The following is a 24657-nucleotide window of genomic DNA, read 5'->3' as shown; positions in this document are numbered from 1 at the left end:
CACAAACACAAATAAAACCGAGCAAGTAATGACAGTGTCACGAGTCCAACGCCACGGACTCCTGAGCAGCGTGCGTATGACCAGCTTTCATTTAAGTGATGCACAAGTCAGAGCATGACGAAGAGCAGTCAGGCAGTTACATCCAGCACTGCCACAGCACTGCTTCTCATTCTTTCAATCCAAATTACTAAAAGTGTAGTGAGTTCTGGTTTTAGTTGTCACTGAACACAGACAACTTAGATTAGCTTAACAATACTGCACGATATCGGGCATGCTCTTGATTTGAATAAGCCACACACTGCCTGACTGCCTCTGTTCTCAGTACGTTTTCTTTTAATGCAAAACACCATGTTAATTTTTTCATAGCTGGTGCATGTACAGTCAGTTAAGATAGAGAGATCACATCATAAACATCTATTACCAAGAATTCGTAACTACCCAAAAGGCACATAAATGACAGTGCCTTTTAGAAACATCCTCTTGATCTCAAATAGATGCCTACAAAAAAATAAAAATCCCAATTCTGTTACAGCGATTTTTAATCATCACTACAGCACAGCCTATAGGACTTTGCTATCAAGGAATTGTGGGCAGAGGACACGCAAAATTAGTTTCCGCAATTTATAGCGGCACTGACATTAAACACAATAAATGCAATAGGAATAAATAAAGTAGGAGTTACATGCCATGAGGGCTTATTCATTTATAATATAACTAAATTAATCCACTATCAGTATCTAAAGAGAAACTACTGAAATCAAATGCTCTTGGGGAGTTGTTAAGCGGAAATGAGAAATTGGGTTTACCCTTCACTGCCACTTCACTGTTTAAGCAATATGGGATTCCAGGCTCCCACTCCAGATCATCTGCTTTTAACAGTAAAGCTGAAAATAAACTCCTACTTTAACAGCATGTACGTTTTCTTCTCTGATGCACCAAGCTAAAGACTTAATATGGGAGTGTTGTCTACAGACAGCAAAACAACATCTGGCAGCTTTCCGAGCATCCCGTTTGAAGTGACTCTTTACACCGCGTACTGGCAAACTGCAAAAGAAGTCAAATCATCTGGTGGCAGAGCTGGGTAATGCCCCAGGTACAATCACAGACTTCACATCAAATTTCTACTTACTAGAGACTCAGACTATTACTTTAAATTGCTGAACATTTGTATCAGATGTCCCAAGAGAGGAGAGGTGCCTACCGCTGGTCTGTGTTGTACTTGCACTTCACAACAGCCTTCTCCTTCCAACACAAAAAGAAAACAGAGAATTCAGTTCAGGTGTGCAAGGCCATATAGGACTTCTGTGATAACACCGGAAGTGATGCTGCTGTGTAACACTATTGTAATTTGCAGTACCAACCCTTTCCCAAAAAGGGTTATTCTTGCAGAGATACAATTTTTTAAAAGGGAAAGCTAAAAGAGATTAAATTCATTTTAAAAGCATCTCCGCCTACAGTGCAATCTCCCATGTCCAAAGCTAAGTGAATGAAACCTTGCAAGAGAAGCCCATCATGACATCATGATGATGTAATGTCACACAGGAAACCAAAATTTAATCAAAACTTGGAGGAACCGCAGTTATTAAAAGGTATTAAGTGATAACCCGTACAATGTTTATTAAAATATTAAAACATATTTATCAACAGCTTTGCCTTAGATATCACATTAAACAAGACCTAATATCTAGCTTTCACCTGCTCAGTGAAATATCTTTCAGCTTTACATATATATACAATATATATATACATATTTATATATTTATATACATACATAAAATGTATAACAACAACATTGGAGAAATAGATTATATAAATGCAAGAGGAGAATCAGACACCACTAGAAGAACAGGAAACCTCATGGTTAGGGAGAAACTGTAATCAAGTAACGGGAAGACAGAAATTTTGCACAGCATCCAAGTTTCCACACACTAATCATCAGTCACGGTCAAGTAGCTGAAAAGGCCACCTGACATGTTTATGTTGAAAAAGCTGGATGGCTCAAGGGATTTGCAAGACATTAAAGCTCACGTAGGAACTGGTCCACAGTTTGATCAGCATAAGTATCTTGCATGTACACTTAATGCAGGTTAAGAATACCCCCTGCTGTTGTAGCTGAACTGCACTGTAAGTAAGGGTGAGCCAGAGATAAGGTGTAAGAGGAAAGCTGTTACTAAACCAGTTTTGATAGAGAGAGAAATCATTGCATGTGAAGAAGCTCCCAGCTGCCAGTGTGACGGCAGCTCAAGCTGGAAGGTCAAAAGCCATTGATGTGATATCCATAAAACAGCCTAAAACGAAGGCGGGTACCACGAGGCAATAACAACAGCCCGCACGTGCTCCTTGCTTTCCTCATATTGGCCAGAAACAGGCTTAACTGGCATGAATAAAAATTAGATATGCTCCCTTTCTGCTTTAACTAATACAAACAAATACATTTGCTGCAATTACATACGTATAACAGTGACCGAAAAGGTGCAACAACCAAAACCAAGAATTTTTCTTAACCTTTTTCTTTTTTTTTGTCCTCAGAAGGAAAAGATTGTTATGGAAGGTCTTCAAGCAACAGAGAGCTAGCAGGTAATGAAAATGGATCATTACATTTTGTGCATATTAAACCACAGCTGCTCCATTCCAGGTCTTCTCACTATGGCATACTATTATTCCTGGGACACGAGACTCCCCAGCGCAACCCTGACATGCAGAGATACTGCTGGGGTCCTTCCATGCACCTAGACCTCCCCTTCCTCTGATCGAGATTCTTTCTTCCAGCCACTGTATTCACCGTACCACTCATCATCTTTTGCCCAGAAGCACACTGATAGCATGAGCAAGCAAACCTGAACTCTAATTTTCCTCATGTCACTCCGTATAATTTTTAAGGGGTTCTTGTATTCGGGTAGACACGATCTTGCTTCTACTCTAACACAATATTCCATTTCAGTTTTTAAAACCTGAATGGCAACCCACAAAAACCCAGAAGGCACATTACACCTCTTGGCTGCGGCAACTCTGAACTAATGTTACTGCAAACTTTGTGTTATTTTCATGACAGGACAAATGGTTTCAGGCTTTTTTTATTTACATAAAGTCTGCAAAGGCTTTTGCAGGGGAGAGGGTGGTAAGAGGACAGAGTTAAATCAGCAAAGGCTTGATTTTCCAATGTTAAATTTCATCTATCTAGCAAGATTACAGTGTCTACATCGATGGGAGGAGTTTTAGCCTAAGCCCACTCTGCTTTATAAATTAAAGTTAACAAATATATAATGAAAAATTATCAGAGAATGTTAGTTATCACTGCAACTTCCTATCGAGGACCGTCAAAGCTATCTTTTTAGGCTTAAAACAATTTGTAAAACTGGCTTATTTTGATAAAATCAGGTTAACAAACAGCCACACATGAAGCCTTACTGACTGATGTAAGGGAATAACAATATAGAGAAGTTTAAATAAAGTCCAAGTTAAAATAATCTTGCTAAAAGTTACTGGCTCACAGCTGATTGGTTATTGAAGGGAAGATGATAAAAAGTCCTAAGGATCAACTCTGTATTAGCATATCTGCAGCAGAGCTAAGGCAATAGCTTTGCAGATTATAATTTTTTAAAGAATTCTGCAAATCACAGGCCACCCTTCCTCAAGTTTTTCAGGTGGATGAACTAAAACTAGGTTCACTTTCCATTAGCTAACTTCCACTTGCTTCTCTGAAGCAAACTTTAGATAACAGATAAAGAGAAATATCATGTACATTCGGGGACCCTGTGTAACCCCGTTTTAGTAGTATATGACATAACTTAGCAATTCAGGCTGTTGGCAGAGAAGATATTTTACGATCAAGTCAATTAATGAAGCCATCTCAAATGTCCATCTCCAGCCTGCAAACACATACACGCACGCGTGGTTACAGAACTACCCTAACGATTAAGAAAACAAAACAAAACAACTGCTGAAAGCAAGTGGTGGCAGAAGTATATCCCCAGAATTGCAGTGGCAATAATAATTAGACTTCAGAGTTAACAACTCACTGTCAAAGTGGGAAGATATAAACATCCATGACAAGTAAGACAGAGTATTGGTGCCTCAGGTTTTTTTTATAAAAATACTTAGCTCTTATCAAAAAGTGGCAATAGTAAAAATGGCAGATTTCTGTTGTGAGGGAACTGAGAGGCACCTGTGGGCACGTACAACTGCCCTGTATTTAATCGACTCTGTAGGTCATTCTCTACACTTCTTCAGCACCTACGGCACAAGGAAACTGTTGAGCTCTGTAACTTTTTGTATGAGGAAGCATCAGGAACATCTAGAATACATTTGTACAATACAACAGTACACTATAGCAATGTCCCAAGCTATTACGATGATTCACAAAGATTTTCAACATTCAGCATTACATGAGACCTGCTAAAAACTGAGTTTGTTCTACAGTTTATTTTTAGAAGTCTCTACCTTCCCCTTGCTGTGGTTCTCTGCAGTGCTCAAATTTCTCCCTAAAATGTTTAATAAAATACATGAAAGTCACTCTTACAGTCTTCAAGACCCCGGTATTTGCACTGCAGTTCCACCATTAATTCAATCCATCCCCAAAGCTGGTTTGACCACCATAAAGACCTTCCCCCCAACCCCAGCTCCATTCCCCAGCAACACCATCACACTGCCAACAGCTAGTTATCAACCCCATCATAGAAACAGTTCCTCAAAGGACTACAGTCACTAAAAGTCATTTAAAAGCTACTGTGAACCTTTCAATGCAAGACACGTTTGGGAAATGCCAGTTTCAAACTGAAGCCCGGGACTTCTCTGTCTGACACGAGACGCCAGGAAACACCCTCAGGGAAGGACCTGAGTCACACACAACTACTTCAATTCATGAAAAATACTATTAACACATTTAGGTTCCTGCACTTCTATTTCCTACCAGATCAGGAGAAAACAAGCACACTCATCTCTTGCAGAAACAGGGTTTTCAGTGGCTTTTTCTGAAAGGTTTGTGCCTTTTTTGTAGATTCAAAACACAAAGGCACTGGTTGCAACCTGATTCCGGGAACGTGTTCATCTGAGCAGTGGGATTACACACTTGCTTTCTCCAGCTGAAAAGCGTAGCTGCTTTTAGTTTCTAATTGCGTATTTTTTAATTATTAGTTTTATCAAAAGGGACTAAACTGACAGTACAAGCCATTTTTACAAAAGCAGACAAGCAGGGCATTAGATATACCAGGTAAGAGATTAAATGAGGGAAGAATGTTTTTTGACTAATAAAACCCATTACAAAACTTGCATTGCCTTTTTTTTTTTTTTTTTTTTTTACACCAAGTTCATTCAATATAAGCATCAATTTTTCTATAAACTTGCACACAGCATTAGAGCAGAGAACAAGATATGCACATCAACCGCTTCAGGAAATTGGCACTCTTTCTTTACAATAGTTCAAAGTATTTCCTTCACAGAAATTTTTTTGCACAAAATAACTCATGAAATAATGGTACTAATATTTTATCAAGCTATCAGTCTAAAGTATTAAGTATTACATTTTCCTTGGGTTATTTAACCCCAGAGCACTGGGAAAGAGATGGGTTTTTGAATGATATTAAGAACATAAGTGAAAAGCATTCAAAAGACATTCTGAAACCTCTTGACTGTGAAGCTCATGTTCAATCTGATCTCTATACCCATCTTCATTTTTCTTTTGCCACCTCCCTCCCACCTTTCCTTCCCCACAGCTTCTTTCTCTCCATCAAATCAGACATCATCCATGTTTGCAAAATCAAAACAGCTGCAGTTCCTCACAGAATGAGGTCCGAAAGAGGGACAGCCCAGTCAACTTCAATTACTGGCATCCGCCTACAGGTACTCACTTCTGACACTGAGCTGCAGTGAGCAGGTCAGCATGTGTACATACAACTTCACCCCGCGAGACGGAATCAGAACTTTTTTATCATAAAAGCCAGTCCTGATAATGAAATGGTTCTAGCTCCAGCCAGGGAACGCTTTGCTACCAAGAAGATAGGTGCTCTAACCCAACTCCTGCCATTAGCATAAGACTAAGCAGCTAATTAGCAGAGAAACAGTGAAGCAGAGCTGATGTGTATTTACTACATTACTACAGCATTAGCACTTAGCACAAAACTCTAAAGAGCTTTTTTGAGTTCCCAGATTAGCAGGGACCTCAGGCCATATATCCTGTCAAAGGTTTTAGGTACCAACGTTGATTGCTTCAATGGGAGTTGGACTCCAAACGCCATGAGAATCAGGGTCCAAACTACTAAACTTTAAGAAGCAACCTCTGGTGTAGATGTAACAGGAGAGAACAAGCTGTCCTCTGCCTGACAGGACAACTCCCGCTAGCGTGAGAAAAAAGCAGAAGTAGTAATTCATTTTCTGCCCCCCCCCCCCTATTTTTTTAAGAAAGATTAGCAAGCTGTAAAGGAAAACGCTCCACCAAGCTGCCCGCAAGCACAATGCTTGCGTGAAATCACGCTGCCAGTTACACCAACAGACGTCATCCTTTTCGCATCCTCTCAAAAAGTGTTTCCCCTAGGAAACCAAATCAATAATCTTAAGCAATAGCAACTGCACACACAAAGCAGACTGCTTTAAGTAAAACATGAAAAAGGACTGTTCGTGTTGGTTTTAGGATTATGTGTTTTAATTACACCCCTTCACCCTCCTTCTTGCTTTGTAATTGAATTTTCTTTTATCTTTAGAAGGCTAACTTTAGTCTTAAGAGGCTGTGGATGGCAGAGTTCAATCCTTCCACTGCAGAGTCCTAAGGTCTCCCACTGCTTTCCAACATTTCATTCGCATTTTGTTTTATAAGGGTTCCAGCTCAGATCAGCAAATATGTTTTGAATGGAAATAAATGAATATTTAAAGGAGGGACTTTATAATGATGACCAAAAAAAAGTTTCCTTTTGTATCTGAAGGGATCCCAGAAATATCAATATCCCAAGCTCCATCACAAGGGCTTAGAAAAATTCTATTCAACCAGTAATTTACAGGACACACTTACTTACAGTCCACTGGAAATTACAGATTTGGGTACCATAACATGCTCTTCGTTCTACCTGCAAGATCCAACAAATCTCACAAAGACAAGGTGGCTTCAGTACACTGCCACTGTGTCATTAATACGCTCTCCTGACTGTCTGATGCCCTGATACTTAACTTTTCACACGTGAAAAGAAATGCCTTTTCCTGCCCTGCTATCATTACTTACAGCACAGAACTTGGCCACTATTTCAGTTCCACTGCCAATACATCTCTTAACATTATGTCCAAGCAGCAATAATAAGAGGCTAAAAGCACAGAAATACGGTTACTTCTAACCTTACAGAGTGGATTACTTAATACACTTCAGGTGTTAAAGCAGCATCCTGACCTTTCCTGTGAAGTGCGTAAGTTAAGTTTCATAACAGGCTGAGAAAACATTTCAGAGCAACAAGGCTTTAAATGTGGCTTCAGAAGTCTAGAAAACTGAGAAAAACATACACACTGGGCTGGCTATAAAGCCAGTATAGGTCTTAGTGGATTGATTAATTCTGAGAGACTTCAGGCATCAACATAAATAATCTTCAAAAGTCCCCGCATTTGATCGGGGAACATCTTCAACCAACCATGATCTTCAAACCTTCTGACGGGGAGCCAAACGGCCACCTATTTTTACTCTAGTTTGTGAACTGTTCCTGCATTACCCAGTGAAATGCTGTTTTAGCTTGCTAAAGCTCCATTTGAGTCACTACTAAGACTCTACCACTCTTTGCATGTACGAACTGTGATGGCAAAACACAGCTTTTCCCCGTATCTTTTCCTCCTAAATGGAATTACACTATTATGAGCTGTGCTAAATCATGGAAATTCTCTCTCTTCAGGCAACACCACAAAAATATAGTCTTGCCTTTTGTTATTGCTCATTAACTGACATGCTTCCTTCCCATTCCTCCCTTTAAAAAGTACTGAAAACTTAAAAAAAGAGAAGAATTAAAAAAAGACAACAGCTTCCAATGATCCAAATTTCAAATCACAAGAACATTAATAGGCCTAAAGGCCTAAGAATAGCGACAGCACAGGGTTTTAGTGAAGAGTTCACAGTAAGTGATGATGTTCTTATTACCCCAGCATCAGGAGTGGTAAAATTACATGAAAATCTGTTCTCATTTTAAGATTTTTTTTGCACTTTTGTTTATACAGAGACAAAACAAGACTTGAGCCTAAGGGCTCAAAAGACAGAGTGCAACCGAAAAAGATTCCTCCTCTATTTTTAGGAGTACAATTTCAAAGCTGGATCCTGACAACGCTGGAATATTTACACTGTCGTAAAAAATGTTTTCCAATTCATTCTTTTTTCTCATTGAATTATTTTTGCAGCCCCGTCCCTACAAAGTTCAGTGCATATTTTTTCAGGCATCGCTCTGCGGGCACATGCAACCTTATTTCTGTTGTTAACATATAAATACAATAGAGAGATAATACTCTTCTATTCAAGTTCCACTTCAAATTTTGAATCACTAGCTGTGATTATTAAATCAGAATTTTAATTTTAGAGCACGATGCTCTAAAACAGTGCCTGACAAAAATCAAAGGATACCCTCATTCTGAAAACACTACCTTAAAAAGTTCTTTTATAAAGTCTCTTAGATCTTCTTCCTCTGTGTCAATATTCTGCATCTAACTGTAGGCCCATGGAAGTTCTTAAGAGCTAGAACCTCTAGAAATACCTGTATGTATTATAATCACGTGCTTCCGCTGTGAGGTTCGATTTTAAATATACTCTTGATTAAATGGAAAAGAAAACCATTTGCCTGGTTGTGGTTACGAAACATCTCTGCTGACAGCCGGAGTCTGTTTTGATTTGCCGGGTATAGATATGGAGTTGCTAGCAAAACATTAAGTGGAAAGTGCAGCATTGGATGTAAATTATACCATCTCACACTGAAGTGCTGCCCTCAGCTGCAACTGGAAATTGCACAGACAAGCACTGCCATGATCACTTCTAGGAGTAACAAGAATGTAAAAAAATGAATTATCAGATCTCTACACAAAGCAAGCACATAAAACTAGCGAAAAACTGGCCTAGAAAAACAATGCTCCCTAAAAGCTTTCCAAAGCTGAGGTCAACACCTCTGCAGTATCTTAACTTTAATTCTTGTAAGGTACTTTGTTAGCCCTATGGTTACAAAAATAGTCTTCTATACACACAAGATTAAAAGCTTGTTCTTGTATACCAGGGCTGGGCACACCCAGAAGAAGTGAACGGCCACAAAACGAACAGAAAACTGCTGAGGTACAGAGAAATAATGAATGGATTTTTCAAAAGGGCTGACAGAAAAACACTCATTAACAGCAAAATGAAATCACTTTTCTGGCTTCTCGATTTAACAATCCCCAATGTACTCACTACCTTACCCAGAAATAATTCGTGTGGAATATAAATCCTTTGGATTGTGATACATTCCTACATAATATGGATAAAATGCAAAATCCAGGTTCTGCTGTGCACATCCCACAGGTGTCAGACACCAGAAACTCCACAAGGCACCAAACAAGGAGACCAAGGTGATCGCTTTCGTCTAGATTAGGGATGTTCATTTTGCCATTTTCCAACCTAAAGTAACTGGTGATCTATTCACGCCGTAGCATGTAGGCTTGGTGGCTGTGTGGAAGCCTGCAACACATATCTGAATTAACAGCATTTTAAAAACTTCACAACTGGGAACTTCAAAATAAGATTTTTAAAACGTTGAAAATACCAGTGTTAATTTCCATACCACATACTGCACAGCAAATCCAGGCAAAGATAAATTCCTTCAATGAAGTTTCATCATGTAATGAAGTTAATTCATCAATAACATCACATAAGAGTTTTACAAACTCTTTACGACATAAATTGGGCATTAAGGCCAAAACCAAGTTTAATGGTCACCTCAGGTGAGAGGGTGGTTAAAAACTAACAGGAACACATGAGAAGTGGCATCTGCATTTCTGCTTCATAGATCCTCCACCATTGCAATGAAAACTTCTTAAATTAACAAAAATTGTGCATTGTAAGTGCTAAGAAGTGACAGTTTAAGAGGTTTTTCGCATATGGAAAGATTTTTGTATTATTGTTGCTATAAGGATGCAATTTAGTTTTATCCAATTTAATTCCTTCTCCTCCTCCCCTGAAAAATACCTGCATGAATGTTCAAAGGCAACAACAGAAGCTGTGGCCACATACAGCCAAAGGCCAGCACATCTCCCCTGAGCTCCCCGCACACTGCTGCCCATGCCCTCTGCCTGTGAGCCACGTACAGAAATACCTACTCGAAACAGAAAAAAGAAAATCCATCAGACCGGTGCCCACTGTTCACATTTCAACTGTGGGAAGCTCTGAACACCATTAATTCCCATTCAGTGTCTTCAACACAAGTTAAGGAAGGCAAATATCTTGCAATCCTGGTGTCCACAGACACAGTACTCTTTCCAGGACCTTCTATTGTCCATAGACACTTGAATCCTTTTGGAGCATTTTCTGGAAGACCATCTCATACCTTAAAGGCTGATTATAAAGACAGGAAGTAACAACAGAAATAAAAAGTAATTTTTCACAATACAAGGAGGACTAATGAGTCTGTACTGAGTCTCGCTTTTCAAGAGAAGCACACAAACATGAAATACGCGCAAAGTTTTAAGACAATACAGAACTATTTAAGAGATGAAAAATAGATGTTGTTTGCGAAGAACTGCAGAAGGAAAATAGAAGATGAAATTAAAGCCAGGATTAAAAGACATAGAGAAAGAAATAACCTTGCCTATACAACAAGATCTAAATTAGCTACTGCAACTCAGAATTTCGAAATTGTAATGACTAATTCTCTTGAAGCAACAATTCCATGCTCATTAAGAACCCCAAGGAATGGAGAAGAAAACAGAAAACACTGTGCTACAATTCTAGAAATCCTGAGCACCTTGAGACAGCATGTAGTGCCGGTGTCAAACAGCCGTGGTGAGAGAAGATGCACAAAAAAGGTATCAAAGAAGATCAGAGGCTTGAAATACTTTTATACTAACAAGAGACAGATGTATAATTCAGTTTTATAGGAAAGTTAAGAAATACCCACAGTCAGAAAGAGCAGTCCTGCCCAGTCCAGCACTGCACACACACACACAAGCTGTGGACAGGCTTCAGCATCTCCTTTACAATAAAACTGGTTCCTTCTTCGAGCTTCAGTGCAATTATGGAAGAGTACAATAGAGATGTGTAAAACCAAAACTAGTATGAAAAAGAAGAATAAGGAAAGGTTATTCACTATTTCTCCTACCACAAGAACCAGAAAACACAAATTGAAGCACCTTTTCAAGTTGCATATAATTAAACTGCAGACTCATAACCATGGGAAGTTGTGGATTCAGGAAGGATTAGACAAACTATTAGAGAACAGCTCACATCACTGGTTCCTATGCAGCCTACACAGCCGCGTCACCCACTGCGAGAAGGGCTGTGCTCTGCTTCACTATTTCTTATCCTCATTTCAAAAGGTTTTTGAGGTGAGACACGAGACTAGGTGTCCTACCAGTCTGACACATTATGGCAATTTTTATGCTCATCACAACTGAAGCTAGACTTGAAGCTGCTCTTCTTCCAGCAACACAGAGAAACTTCTCAGCCACCTCCAACAGCTACCATCACACTGGTGTTTTTCTTTCAAATCCCACTGCTAAGGTAGGATCTCAGAAGAGTTAACTTTATACATTAAAGTGGATTTTGCCATGCTGTTTGTCAGAAATCCAGTTTTTGCATTGCAGTAAGACAGATTTCTCCCTTTTGAGCAGATAATAAAGAATTCATGCACTATTAGTCTTTGAAATCCAAAATACACTGCCTGTTTCAGAGACTCTCCCAGCCTGACCATTGTAACCACCATAACCCAGCTTTCTGAAAAAACACATATTTGGAAACATCAATCCTGCTATTTTTCTATGAAGGTGCCTCCACTAGTTGATAGGCAATTGTTATTATTTTTTTATACTATAAATCACTCACATTTGCATATAAGAATGATGAAGACTGACAAAGCATATTTTGATGTCACTGTATACGTAACAGCAGCAAAGAAGGGCATTAATATAAATTGCTTTAACTAAAAGCATATTAAACTACATAATACTGTGATTTCTCAATAACCTAAAAATAGTTTCCAATAAGATTCAACCGCTGTCTGGAAACAAAGTATAAATGCAATCTTTAAATAACAATCTTAGCTTTACTATAAAAAGATAATTTCTGTATTTCTTACTGGATAATCATAAGAATTATAATTTATGTCAAGTTGCATTTAGATGGAAATTGGACTCCAATTAGAAATGAAAACTGCACTTTAATTTTACTTAGCTAAGTAATATTCTTACCTTAAAAGCATATACAGAGAAAGCAGATACAAAGAAAACAATACTTTGGTTTTCAATTTAGTAAGTACAAAGAGTTAAACCGAGCAACATTAACTGCAATTAAGAAAGCTGATTTTCCTCTTGTCACCTTCTCCTTCCAGCTATTATGCTGCTGTCTTATTTTTGTACCCAGATTGGAAGAATAAGACACAGTCTTCCCTGATTTTTCAGTTTTCAGTCACAGTCTCTTACTTACATAAACTGAACTGGTTGAGAAAACAAAATCAGACGAACCGACTGTTGGACACATTCCCTCTACGCTTGCAGCAAGGCCAGAATTATCTAGAACCAGCTTATTATCACAATAAACTCTGGATTACTTAGCCAAGCCACTTCCCAAATACACTGGCTTTCATTAAGAGGAGGGACAAAACACACACTTCAATTTGCTAGGGAATAAGTTCAAAAAGTAAGATTTGGCCACAACAGCAATGGAAATCCAAAAGTCCATTTCCCCTCCCTCACCCAAATATATTAAAAAGTTGAACAAATAACATAAGACAAAATAATCACCTTAAAAAACAGACATTTGCTCTCGGCTGCTGGGCAAAAAGGCCTTGCTGCTAACTTGATTAAGTCTTGTTTTGCAAATAAAGGAGAAAAAACTTCCCTTAAAGAGGGGAAGATTTTCATATGCCTGTGCCCATGGTCACATTCGTTTAAAAGGAGTTGATTAGTTCAGTTCAATTGGCCAATTAGTGCTATATATGTAACACTTCTGACTGATCCTGCGCTTTCATTATTTCTTAGGGCCATTAGTTTAACCCTCATGGTAACACTTTAAAGAGCAATAAGCAGAGTTAATCCTGGAAGAAACCACTGCTTTCTTCAATAATTTCTCATTTAGGACGCGCATTATGGGAGTTTTGTGGGCCCAAGTGCAAGAAAGCATCCTGTGTTTTCACCCTGCCTGTCCACTAGGCATTTCCTACCCAGACATTTCTTTAAGAATGTTGTTGTGCAGATCTTGTCATTTGTATTAAAACACCACTTGAAAAGTTTAGTACTTACACATGAATAGGGGCATATCTGGAACTCGATATTAGGAAAATATAAATACTAATATACATATATGAGAGAGAAAGCCTGTGTATATAATACATACATCTGCCAGGCTTCAATAGCATCTCTGAGTACCGCTTAGGACACCACAGCTTTTTCAGCACCACATCCCCATTCTCGGAGCAAAGTTAATGGGCACTGAGGCCAACGGCGGCCTCCTTTCAAGAGGAGATGCTTTGACAAGAGAGAAAGATACCTACAAAAAAACCCACCCTAGTTTCAGGCAAGGCTTTACAGCACAATGGTTCTTCGCAGTCCTTAGATTCAAAACACTTTTTAAGTTTTATGATTTCAAGACAAATAACTTTCTTTTTTTAAACCAGAGGCCATGGCTCCCTTTGCAGAGAGCAAAGAGCACACTCGAGCAGCAAGCGCACACATTACCACAATTCCCAAGGAGCTAGATATTCCTAAACGTATTTACTTCAGTCAAGCCACAAAAAGAAAAAAATATCCCAAATAAAAAGAAAAATCTTACATTTATATATATTTTCACAGGTCAAGAGACCAATAAAATGATAAGAAATGCCGAGGCATCACTTAACTCCAGTACAGACACCCATAGAACTTACAGAGCCATTTGTAATAAATGTGCACCCAGCATCAGAGGGGAACTGCCTTCACTTCCTGACTTGATCGGTTTGTTCTGGAAACAATGACAAATCTGAAGGTGCTATTTATGGCTTTCTGTCACCCATCCCCAGAAGAAAGAGAGACTACAGCCTCTAAATACATCAAGACGGAGTTCTTCTTCTCCAAACCACTTGAGGTCTACTTCGGCATCACTGCTCCAGCCCCTTACATTCTTGAAAAAGATTAAGTGACAAATAGCAAAACCTTGCAGGGTTCCCCACCAACACCATTACTTTCAACCAATGACCCAGTTCTGCAAGACAGAGCACCTCTTGAGATATGCTGAGAGCCCTCCACTCCAATCAGACAAAATGGGAGAGGAGGTTGCTCAGCCCTGCGTAGTTTACTCATAAAGGAAAAAAAAATAATCCAAGATGCATCTCTTCTCTCTCTCATCAGTACTCTCGGAGAATCTCAAAGCTGGTTTAATAGCTGCATCATTTTCAGATAACACCAAATTCCACTAGTCTCCTTCCCAACTCATCTATTTGAAGAAAAAGATCATTTCTGTAGTGAACAGGAGTGTCCTCAAGTGTAACAGCAAATAAACCAGTGTAAATGAAGTGCCACAGCAATATAAACAATGACCTTGAAAATCAGCAAGTTGCTGCTGAGGGTGACTCTGGGGACAATAATCACATTTTAAATGTCCACATAATCTGAACAAATTGTTAAGATTACTTCTGTAACTAGCAACTCACCTGAACTGTAGCTAAGCAATCACTCCACCTGCCAAATCCGAATAGGTGAAAAAAGCCACAATAAAATACGCATAGCTCCCACCTACTTTAAGTGAAAGAAAAACTCCTATTTGAGCATTGTTTACAAGAAGTAATCTGTGCAGCAAAATACTAGTGTCATTTAAAACTTGCTCTATCTTAAAATAAAACAAAACAAAAAACACGACAAAACAGATTGAAAGAGCAAAAATCCTAATATTGGAGCCAGGCATCTATAGAAGAGATGGCTATTCCACTACAAACCTTGATGAAGTCCTCTTATTTAAGGTTTTAATGTTATTGCTTACCTGCTTTTCTTAGGCTCATGTGATTAATATGAAACGTCTGCATGTACACAGTTTTCTGGCTATCCTCTCATGACTATTCATCAAACCCAGTCAACAAAACATGACAGAGGGGCAGGGGTCTCAATGATATTAAGATCCTACAAGTGTTGTACTAGGATGCTTATTTTCACAAGGAAAAGAAATCTAAACATAACTGTCTCCATTGAAAGAAACACTAATGCAGATATCACAGCGAATCCAGAAGAGGCAAGAAAGGAAAACGAGGAGGGGGAGAGAGAGGAAGAAGGAGACCTTGGGACCAGAGCTTCCTTAGTCCTGGGGCTCCCAGGCCTTGTTTATTTGCAAAGTTCCCAGCCAAACGTTCCTCAGTGGTGTCTGTAGGTGATAATCCAATACTACTAAAACAAACAAAGCAGAAAGCTACCCCTAAGAATTGCTGCTTTCCACCTTCAAAGTGTTTTTAAAGCATTCATCTAGGACCCTGTAACTACTACGCAGCTTTCCATTAGCTAAAATACACTTATTTCCCAGATATATGGAGAATTACCTGCAGAGTCTCAACTAACACGCAGAATACCTTGTTCCAGCCTAAGCTCACACCCTCCTTTCTCACAGAGGAACATTTAAAATATTCAGACAAGCGATTCTCCCAACAGATGCCCTATTAAGAACACAGAGCTGAATTCATGTTGTAATATTCAATTTCACAGACTAGCCTTTGCTGAGAACAGTTAAAAAATACGATCTCACCCATAAGATAATAATAACAACAACAACAATCCTCCCATGATCACCACCAATTCACAAAGGTTGTCAGCAGAGTCCAGGAAAAGGAAGGAAAAATCAACATGGATACAGAGTGAACACAAAAAGTGTATGTGTTTTACACGCACCAAGTCTTACTTTTACAAAAAAAAATACATTCTGTACCCTTAGAACTAAAACCATTTTAAAATTAAATGAGCAATAAGTAACATCTCGATGCTTCTTTCATAGGCTTTATCAGTATAAAGAAAACTGAGCAGTGGGAAGAATTATTCATTAAAGTCAGAAAAAATATATAATTACATAAAAAATATCATTACACTGATGATATGGCTTTTAAAATAGTAAGACATTAATATATAATTAACATTAAAATTTACTCTCATTTTTAACTTTTGCTGAACTTGGAGAACACAAACTGCTAAATCTCCCTCTCGGGATCTTGCATACTAACACAACATTTACCTTCAGGACAATGTCAGCAAGCATTTGAATCAAAACAAAACAAATCAACTCCCACCCCCTTACTTTATCCCCTTACTTTTCAAGTAAGAAAGTGATCCTGAGAGGGAGAAAAACAAAACAAAACAAAAGCTTTAAACAACACCCACCTCAAGTTTAAACCTCTGACCTAAAAAATGATAGCCATTTCCCAAAAGCAGAAGCAAATTGGCACAAAGTCAAGTCCACTACCAGCAGCAACACTGATGCTCAAAGCTACCAAAACAAAGACGACACATAAAATCTGCTAATCATCAAGCAAGATGAGTCAGATGGACGGCACAAAAGAAAGACGTTATAGTTCCAGAAAACATTTATAACTTACAGAGGCTACAGAGTTTTAACTCAATGATCAATCTACAAGATACAGAAACACACACTTAAAAGGTCAAGAAACCAAACCCGAAGACTATTCTGTAACACTACGACTGCCATGTTAATATAGCAACAATGGATGTAATGCAAGCCCTGTGTTTTTAGGTATCAAAAGCTCTCTCCCCAAAATGCCCCTTACTAAACACATCCCAGGTTTCAATTTCTCCTGCACTTAAGGGACACTTTAGTGAATTTAACACGAGTCATTTCACTGTCAACGTGTTCATGTAATTAAGTTGCCATGTGTCTAAAGTGCATCACTTGTAGAACAATTACTTAAGTCAAGCCAGCACAAAGTGACTGTATTGATGTCTGAATCACTGCCCGATGATCATGCTATGGCCAAACTTCACAAGTGGAAGCATAGTAATCATGTTAAAGTGATTTCCAACAACAAATACAGTGGATTCAAAAAGTAAGCATGACAGAAAGGCTAAGGTCTAGAGCTGTCACTGGTCTGTCGTGAAACAACAAAAAAAACCCCCACCCTGTAACGTGTTACTGAAACATACTATGGCAAACATATTTTTACAACACTCTCTAACATCTTCCCCACGAGACAGTGAAAGGGTTCCCAGAATACAAAGATTACAGCATAGAAACTATATCAGTAATTAACATGTCATCTTACACTTAACCCACCTTTCTTCTCCACACAGCAATTGCTTAGGAGATTTCCAGGTTTAAGAATCAGGTAAAATAATTCAATACCAGCAAATTAATAGCAGATGGGGGGAAAAAACTGCAAAGGAAAAACCATACAGATCAATAATTACTAAGATCTGCCACTGTTTCTCTGCTATCTATCCTGCAGTGCTGTCTCCCGTAGAGAACGTGCATGCCAGCTTTAACGTAAGAGGATACTTAAGTCTTCCAATGTAACTGCCCAGCAGAGACATACACCAAACATGAGCAAAGCCATGCTCCCAACACTTCCAGGCTAAGTCTTAGGTATGAGTCATAAAAAAAGGTAGAGTGAAATCTATCAGTTTTACTTTGTTGTCTGTCTTGTCCAGAAGCATCTTCCCGTTTTTCCACTAACACCGGTTCTGGGAAGAACGAGATTCCATTCTCATCCTTCAATCACAGCAACAATTCACAAACCAAAACTAAAAGAGGAAACGACCGAATTGGAGGCAGGAAGCCCACTAAGTCTTCTTCCTCAAGATGATCTTTTAGATAGACACATGCTTTTTTACTTTTTTTAATTGTAAAATCCATGTCCATAGAACCTACCACACAGGAAACTCACTATGTTTTCAGTTAATTGATACATTTTCATGTTGACATTGATACACTTTGCCCCAAACACTGGCTATTTTGAAACAGACCTTAGCCAGAACAGGAATCCATCCTGCCGGGTGCTGTAGTCAGCTACAAGTTACAGCCCCCGCTCCAGTACGAACAAGACTAATTTCCCATTAATAACTTTTTCTCTTACAAATCAGATGTTTCTGACCAGTTCACATACATCGTAAACCTTAAGCAAGTTACAAAACAATGGTATTTCTGAAGTTACAAGATGGGTTATCCTTTTCTCCAGCGTGACTTTTACACGATGCACCTTCTATTCTGCCTTAGGGAAATGTTCGCTATGGTAACCTCCTGGGCTACTGACAGCAGCCAGCTCCCATGAAGGAAGGAACAGCAAAGAAACAGCAAGGTAGGCCTTTTCTTTTCCTGTAAAACCTCTCCCACCAGAATTGTGCTATCAGAGTGGGTAAAACTGTCAGACACAGAGGTCACCATGTAAAACCATTTTATAATGGCAACAAGTTTCTCCGAAGTAGATATAATTGTTCCGCTAGAGCACGCATGTGACTGTGAAACGGACATCACTGGCCTATTTCTGAATAAATAAGGGCCCTGTGGAACTGCAATAGCGAATGTAGTTAAAAATTCACAATTAACTGCCTGCCTTGTTTTTCTTCTCCTTTCATTATTTCCACTGTGGAGGGGGGCGGGGGGGTGGGAGCCCTGGTAACAAGTTTGCAAAAGCCACAGACGGAAAACTTGCACAGTCCTTCCCATGCGGGCATTCCGCCCTCCCATTTCCACCCGCCGCCGCCCGAGCGGGAGCCCTCCCGCAGCCGCTGCCCCAGCGCCGATTCCTCCCCAGCCCGAAGTTGGCGTCCCGGGGCATCCCCGGCACCTCGGCGGCCGCCCCGGCAGTGTCACCAGCGGCGGATTTACGACTTCAGGTGCAGAAGCGGCGGGCAGCGCAGAGCTACTCCCCGAAAGACAAAGGCTCTCGCTCGCCGGAGCGCCGCCGGGCGCGGAGACGCCGGAGGTGCGGAGCGGCGGCGGCGGGCGCGGCGCGCACACAATGCCCGGCCCCGCGGCAGCGCAGGCCCCGCAGCGCGGGCGGCGGCGCTGCGGGAGAGCCGGCGGCGCGGCCGCGGAGGCGGCGCCCGCCCCTCTCCCCCCACACCCACCCCGAACGGGAGGCGAAGAGCCGCCCGCTGACGGGCCACTTGACGGGGAGCGACGCCGGCCGCTGCCCCGGGCGGGACGCGCGCCGCGCCGAGCGGAGCCCGGCCGCGCCCGGCGGGGGGTGCGGAGCGGGGTTTAAAGGTCCCCTTCCACCGCCATTTTGAGGGGGAGGGGGGCGAGGGAGAGGCGCTCGGTGGGCTCGGCCCCCCGCGGGCGTGGGCAAAGGACCGGCCGCGCCGGGGCGGAGGCGCGGCGCGCACAAAGTTCCCGCGGGGGCCGGGCGGGCCGGCGGGCAGGCGGCGGGGGCCGGGCGCGTCCCGGTGCCGTCGCCCCGCCGGTGGGCGCGGGGCCGGCCCGGGTGGGCAACTTCGGCCCGAGCGCGCCGCGGGACGCCGCGGGCCGGGGTCGCCGCGGGCCCCTAGCGGGTGCGCGCAGAGTTGCGCGCGGGCAATTGCGCGGCGGCGGGCAGCCGGCCCCGCGCATCGCTCCTCGGCGCGGGCGAAGGCGCGCTCCCCCCGCGCTGCCGCCGCCTCCCCGCCGCGCTCCGCCTGCCTCTTCCCTCCTCCTCCTCCTCCTCCCTCGCCGCCTTTTTCCCGCATCCAAACTTCGGGAGCCCGGAAAAACCCTGCGGGCCCCGCGCCCCGGCGGCAAAACGCCCCCAACAGCTGCGCCCGAGGCCGCTCCGCCCGCCCGCGGGCGCCGCCGCCGCCCGCCTCACCTGCGGGGAGTTTTTCCAGCCCTGCGCCGCTGCCGGGGCTCGGGCTCCCCGGCGCTCCGCTCACTGCCTCATTCCAATATGGCACGGCCCGCCAGAGCGCATGCGCCCGCCGCCCGCCCGCCTGCCTCCCCCCCCCCCCCCCTCCCGCCCCTCCGCCCTCCCCTCCCCTCACGGCTTTTCGGGCGCTCCGGCTCCCTCCTGGCGCGGGCGCGCCGAGTCCGCCGCCGCCCGCCCCCCCGGGCCGCCCGCCCGGCCCCGCGGAGCTCGCCGCCGGCCCCGCCCCCGCCGCGCTGCCCCGGGCTCCTGCCCCCGGACACCTGCTCCCGCCGCGCCGGGGACAGCGCGGGATCGGCCGCCGGTAACGGGACGCGCCGCCGCCGCCACTCCGCTGGGCCGAGGCGGGGCGGGGCAGGGCGGGCGTCTCCGCCCTGCCCGGCCGCCTTCGCTCCGCTGCCGCGGGCAGGGGCTCAGCCCGGCGGGCGGCCGGTGCCTCCCGCGGGATGCGCGGTCCCGTCTCCATCCCCCCCCGCCCCGTGCCCCGGCGAGGATTCGGCCCCCTTCCCCCTCGGAGATCAGTCGGCCCCGTCGGTCGGGGCGCGGGGCCCGGCGGTGTTCCCCACGCACGACCGCGACCCTCCCCGCGAGGCCGCGCAGCCGGCGGGCCGTGTCGGCGCTGCAGTTTGCGGGGAGCGGGCGGGCGGTAGCGGTCCGTTCCCCCTCCCCCGGTGGAGACCGGCGCCCCGCGCACTCGCCGCCGCTGCCCGCGGCGCAGCGAAGCGAAAGAAAAAGGAAGCGGGTTGTGCAACACCGCGCTCCTCCTGCCCGTGCGACGGAGACGGAGGGGTGGAAGGGGAGCGCCCCCCGGCCCCGATCCGCGCCGGCGGTGCAGACCGAGGCGGTGGCCGGCAAGGAGCCCGCCGGTCGGCCGCCGCGAAGGGCGGCGGGGGGACAGCGGGAGCCGAGCGCGGAAAGCCCTTGCGCTCCCGGGGAGCGCATCCGCCCGCCTGCTGCGGTGGCGGCGGGCCGAGACGGCGGCGGGAACGCTGCGGCCGCGCTCGGCTCCGCTCCGCTCCGCTCGCCGGCGGGAGGAACGGCGGGACGCGCTGCCGAGCTGCGGGGCAGGCACCCGCCTTGCCGGTGTCTGACCATCACGGCGGGGATTGTTGGTGCGTACGTGCCCCTGGCGTTGAGGTGGACACTAGTTGCTAGCGACGACGAGTAAGTGTTTGGAGGGGAAGAGCGGGCAGCATAAAATGAGCTGTAATCATTTTGTCTCTGAAGTAGAGAAGTGTCAAGAAAGAAATAGACCTCACAGTGCCGGAACAGCAGGCAGGAAGAACAAACGTAACCATGAACTTTGCTAATTACGCATCCAGCGGGCAAATTACATACACTGGTCTGTACGCGGTGGCATCGGGGAGACACGCCGAGCCCAAACTACTCCCGAGCGATGCAGTGCGGTACCGAGCAGGACGTACACAGCCCCGCACCCTCACGGAAAAGACTGAGAAACCTCCGTTTCCCGCTGGCTTAAAGTAAAAAAGTGGCGCCGTTTCTCCCCGCACCCGGGAGGCAGCACGGCGCGCCCGGCCGCCGCCCGGCACAGCGGGACCCACGCCGGGGCAGGCGGCCGCCCCGGGCCTCGGCAGCCGCCGCCGCGCTGCCCGAGGAAGGCCCTTTCCCCCGGCGCTGGAGGGCTTCTCCCCGCGATCCCGTTTGCCGGTGCGTCGAGCGAGGCCCGGCGGCGGCCCGCCCGCTCCCCTTGCCCCCGCTAGAGGGGGGTCTCGCCATGTCGAGCGGAGAGCCCCGCCGAGCGCCGCTGCTCCCGGCCCGCCGCGCAGCGGGCTGAGCCCCGACAGCGGGCGGGCAGGGTGGAATTAACTATTCAAATTAAACTGCTTCTGCACCGCCTAATTGCGTCCCAGCAGACACCGGCTGGATAATCGAGTGCAGCTCCTGGCAGCCCCGGGCCACCCCGGCCAGACATCCCGTCTCCGCGGGTCCCGAAGAACGTCTCCGCAGCCCCCACGAGTCGCGGAAGCCGCCCCCTCCCAAGGCGCGGCCTCTAAGAAACTCAGGACTTTTTCTACAAAAGCCCCAAACTACAGAGTGCAACAGAAAGAAAACCGCAAAAGTCAGAAGTATCACGAAGTTCTCAGACCGGCAAGAGCGAGAAACATGCCCTTTCAAAATGCTCGGATGAGCCTGGAAATTAGCCTTTGGTACATACACCAGGGGAAGAGAAACAGCGTAGAAAAAGAGATAATCCCCACTGGTCTGATCCGTGAAACACCTAAAAGGTGTGTTTTGTCACTGCACACTGACTTCTATGTCCTATTAATTGTCAGTCACAGAAGGGCATCTATTTACAAAATCTTTGACTGGCCAGCTTCATGATACATTAGCTTTGTGTCATCTGCGGTGATTTGGAGGAGGTTAAAAAGGCACCAAAAGGAAATTGAGTCTTCCTTTCTGGACCTTCTGGTGTGTTAGCAAACCTCCAGAAATATGGGGCTAACACACTGCAAATACACATTTCATCATACGGGCATTAAATCTCTTTGTATCCCTTTTGTGGGAATGGCAATACACAAGACAGCCAACACCATTCTATTACCCAGTTTGGAGGATGAACTGGATAACTACGCTGCCGTGTGGACACCCTGCTTTCAGACAGCCCAGGTGCCTTGCTTCTGTCTTCAAGGCTTTTCTAGCATCCACTTTTCTGAAACCAGAAACTTTCACATTTCCAGACTAAATGTATTCACTACCAATTCATTGCATTTGCTCTTTACCAATATTACCCTTCAAATTAAATAATTTTGCCTCTCTGATATTTACCTAAAATGTCCCTATAAATAGCAATTAGATCATCAGCTCTCAGTCTTTCTGCTGTGTTTTTGATCTTCTCTCTAAATAGGTTTTCCATTCTTCCAGTGTCCTCTATACCTTCTACCCAGTGTGCACTGTTCTAAACAAGGTCTTAACAACTGCCTTGTACAATGATATTAATACCTCGCCATCTACTGAAAATACCTCTCTCAATGCATCCCAGAATACATTAGCATTTTTAAGACCACATTACAGTAGCATCATAGTTATCCTACAACCAATAACGTACTTGGATTCCTCTCCTCATAATCTCACATTTGATGAACCTCCAAGCTTACTTGCAGTTATTCTAATTAATCTTTAAGTGCATGACTTCTTGCTATTATACTCCATCCCATTTCTGGTACTCCAGGCAATAGATCATCGTCAGCAATTGTGCTAGTGCAGTTTAAGAAGATACTGCGCCTTAAAATGTGCATCTTGTCCTATTTTTAAGATTATTCACTATCCAGCCTGCTCAGAGGGCTTCCCCTCTTCCATGGCAGCTCACTCTCTGTGCAACCCATCCACTACTTTGGCCGTGTCAGAAAGGTGGCAAACATGCTGTTCCTGTAAAGCAGTCTGCTCCTCAGCCTCCCTGGCTCAAGGCTGCCCACACCTTTCTCACTGTGCTCCATTTCTTCAACCAAAGCCACCATTGGCAATCCACTAATCTCCAAGAACTACGATGGTTCACCTGTTTCCCTACAACCTCTTACTATGTTTTGGCACTTGCTTTTGTTTTGATGCAGACTGTGGTAGGCCATTTCTTCTACTAAATTAAACCGGAATGCTTCACACAAAATGAGACGTGTCTTTTAGGATCATCAGACTCCTAATCATTAAGTGTTTACATTAAGGGATTAAAGAGAGATTCTAAATTTTCTCTAAATACTCAGTACTTGAATCAGTAAGTCACGTACATTCATAGAATCGTCAAGGTTGGAAGGGACCTTTAAGAATATTGTTAGCCTCACCCTGCCTTTTCCTTCTGTCGTTCCCTCATATTAAGGAAAACCTCTTTTTGAAGCTTAGTTTTCAGGCTGTGTGTTAATTCAAATTAGACACAAGTTGGTTAAAACTTTCTGTCCCTACTTCCAGAGTAGAAGATTTGCTTGAGTGAAGACAGTGAGATTGGACCTAATGTAGGCATATGAGTACCATATACTGGTCTTACTGGAATTACTATTTCTATCTTACGTGGGGAATCCAAGAGTGCTTCTGAAATCCTGGGACCCCTTGCAACCCTCATCTGCAACCCAAGTCCTTCATGGGGGAAAAGTTGGTTTTTGTGAAGGAAATGGGCATTACAAGAGCTGCAGGGCAAACCAACATGGCCCAGGATGCCCAAAGGGGAGCTGAGACCAAGCTGAGTTAGTCTAACTCTACTCCACAGGGAGCTGTACACAGTGGTTTGAATTAATTAAGTTTTCCCTAACTATATGGACTTTCTCAGCAAATGCTGTTGATGTTTAGCTGTTAGCCTAGAACTGCACGTCTTATTCCAAAATATACAGTATTTTACTACAGTGCTAAAGAACAAAAATTGCCAAAGACTTTTTAACATTCAATGCTCCCCACTGTTCCCATGGGCATCAATGTACAGCTCGTACTTTTAGGGTAATAACCAGAGACCTATGTTGTAGTATTTGCAGTTGCCATTGCTGCGGTCAGTGAATCAGACTAACTCTAACCCAGAAGATAACCTCCTGCGGGTGACTGAGTGACATCCCCGGACTTCTGCTTTGCTCTTCCTGTTTTCAGATATTGTTTACTCTTAAATTTATGTCAGTTTTAAAGTTGGTGGAAGGCTTAGCTGACAGCCCTGTGAAAGACAATCTGTTCATCCCTAAAGGAA

General features: G+C 44.0%; 2 protein-coding genes across 3 annotated transcripts in view; both read right to left on the bottom strand.

Moving 5' to 3' along the window:
- SFMBT1 (Scm like with four mbt domains 1) overlaps positions 1-20026 on the bottom strand; it is a 79565-nt gene extending 59539 nt beyond the window's left edge. The window contains exon 1 of one of the 2 annotated variants that reach the window (XM_063348128.1): positions 19929-20026. The gene's annotated coding sequence lies outside the window, so the exon portion shown is untranslated. Of the gene's footprint in view, positions 1-17419; positions 17554-19928 lie in introns of those variants that run through there. The other variant, XM_063348130.1, reaches the window with a different exon arrangement.
- Positions 20027-20500: 474 nt separating this feature from the next.
- Positions 20501-21719, bottom strand: LOC134521583 (basic salivary proline-rich protein 1-like). Its single transcript, XM_063348171.1, has 2 exons — positions 21545-21719; positions 20501-21039 (listed from the first exon to the last, which is right to left on the bottom strand). Exons 1-2 carry the CDS (start codon positions 21717-21719, stop codon positions 20501-20503), a joined length of 714 nt encoding a protein of 237 aa, XP_063204241.1.
- Positions 21720-24657: the final 2938 nt, after the last annotated feature.

The sequence above is a fragment of the Chroicocephalus ridibundus genome, chromosome 10, assembly GCF_963924245.1.
Source record: "Chroicocephalus ridibundus chromosome 10, bChrRid1.1, whole genome shotgun sequence".
NCBI lineage: Eukaryota > Metazoa > Chordata > Aves > Charadriiformes > Laridae > Chroicocephalus > Chroicocephalus ridibundus.
The sequence above is the reverse complement of the archived record's forward strand: the minus strand, read 5'-3'. Positions and strand labels throughout refer to the sequence as shown.

Excerpts from the sequence above, each read along its gene's own strand:
- LOC134521583 (XM_063348171.1), bottom strand. The coding sequence starts at position 21,719 with ATGGCGAGACCCCCCTCTAGCGGGGGCAAGGGGAGCGGGCGGGCCGCC. Across the intron at positions 21,040-21,544 it reads GGGCGGCCGCCTGCCCCGGC|CTCGGCAGCGCGTCCCGCCG; the intron begins GTGGGTCCCGCT and ends CCTGCCCCGCAG.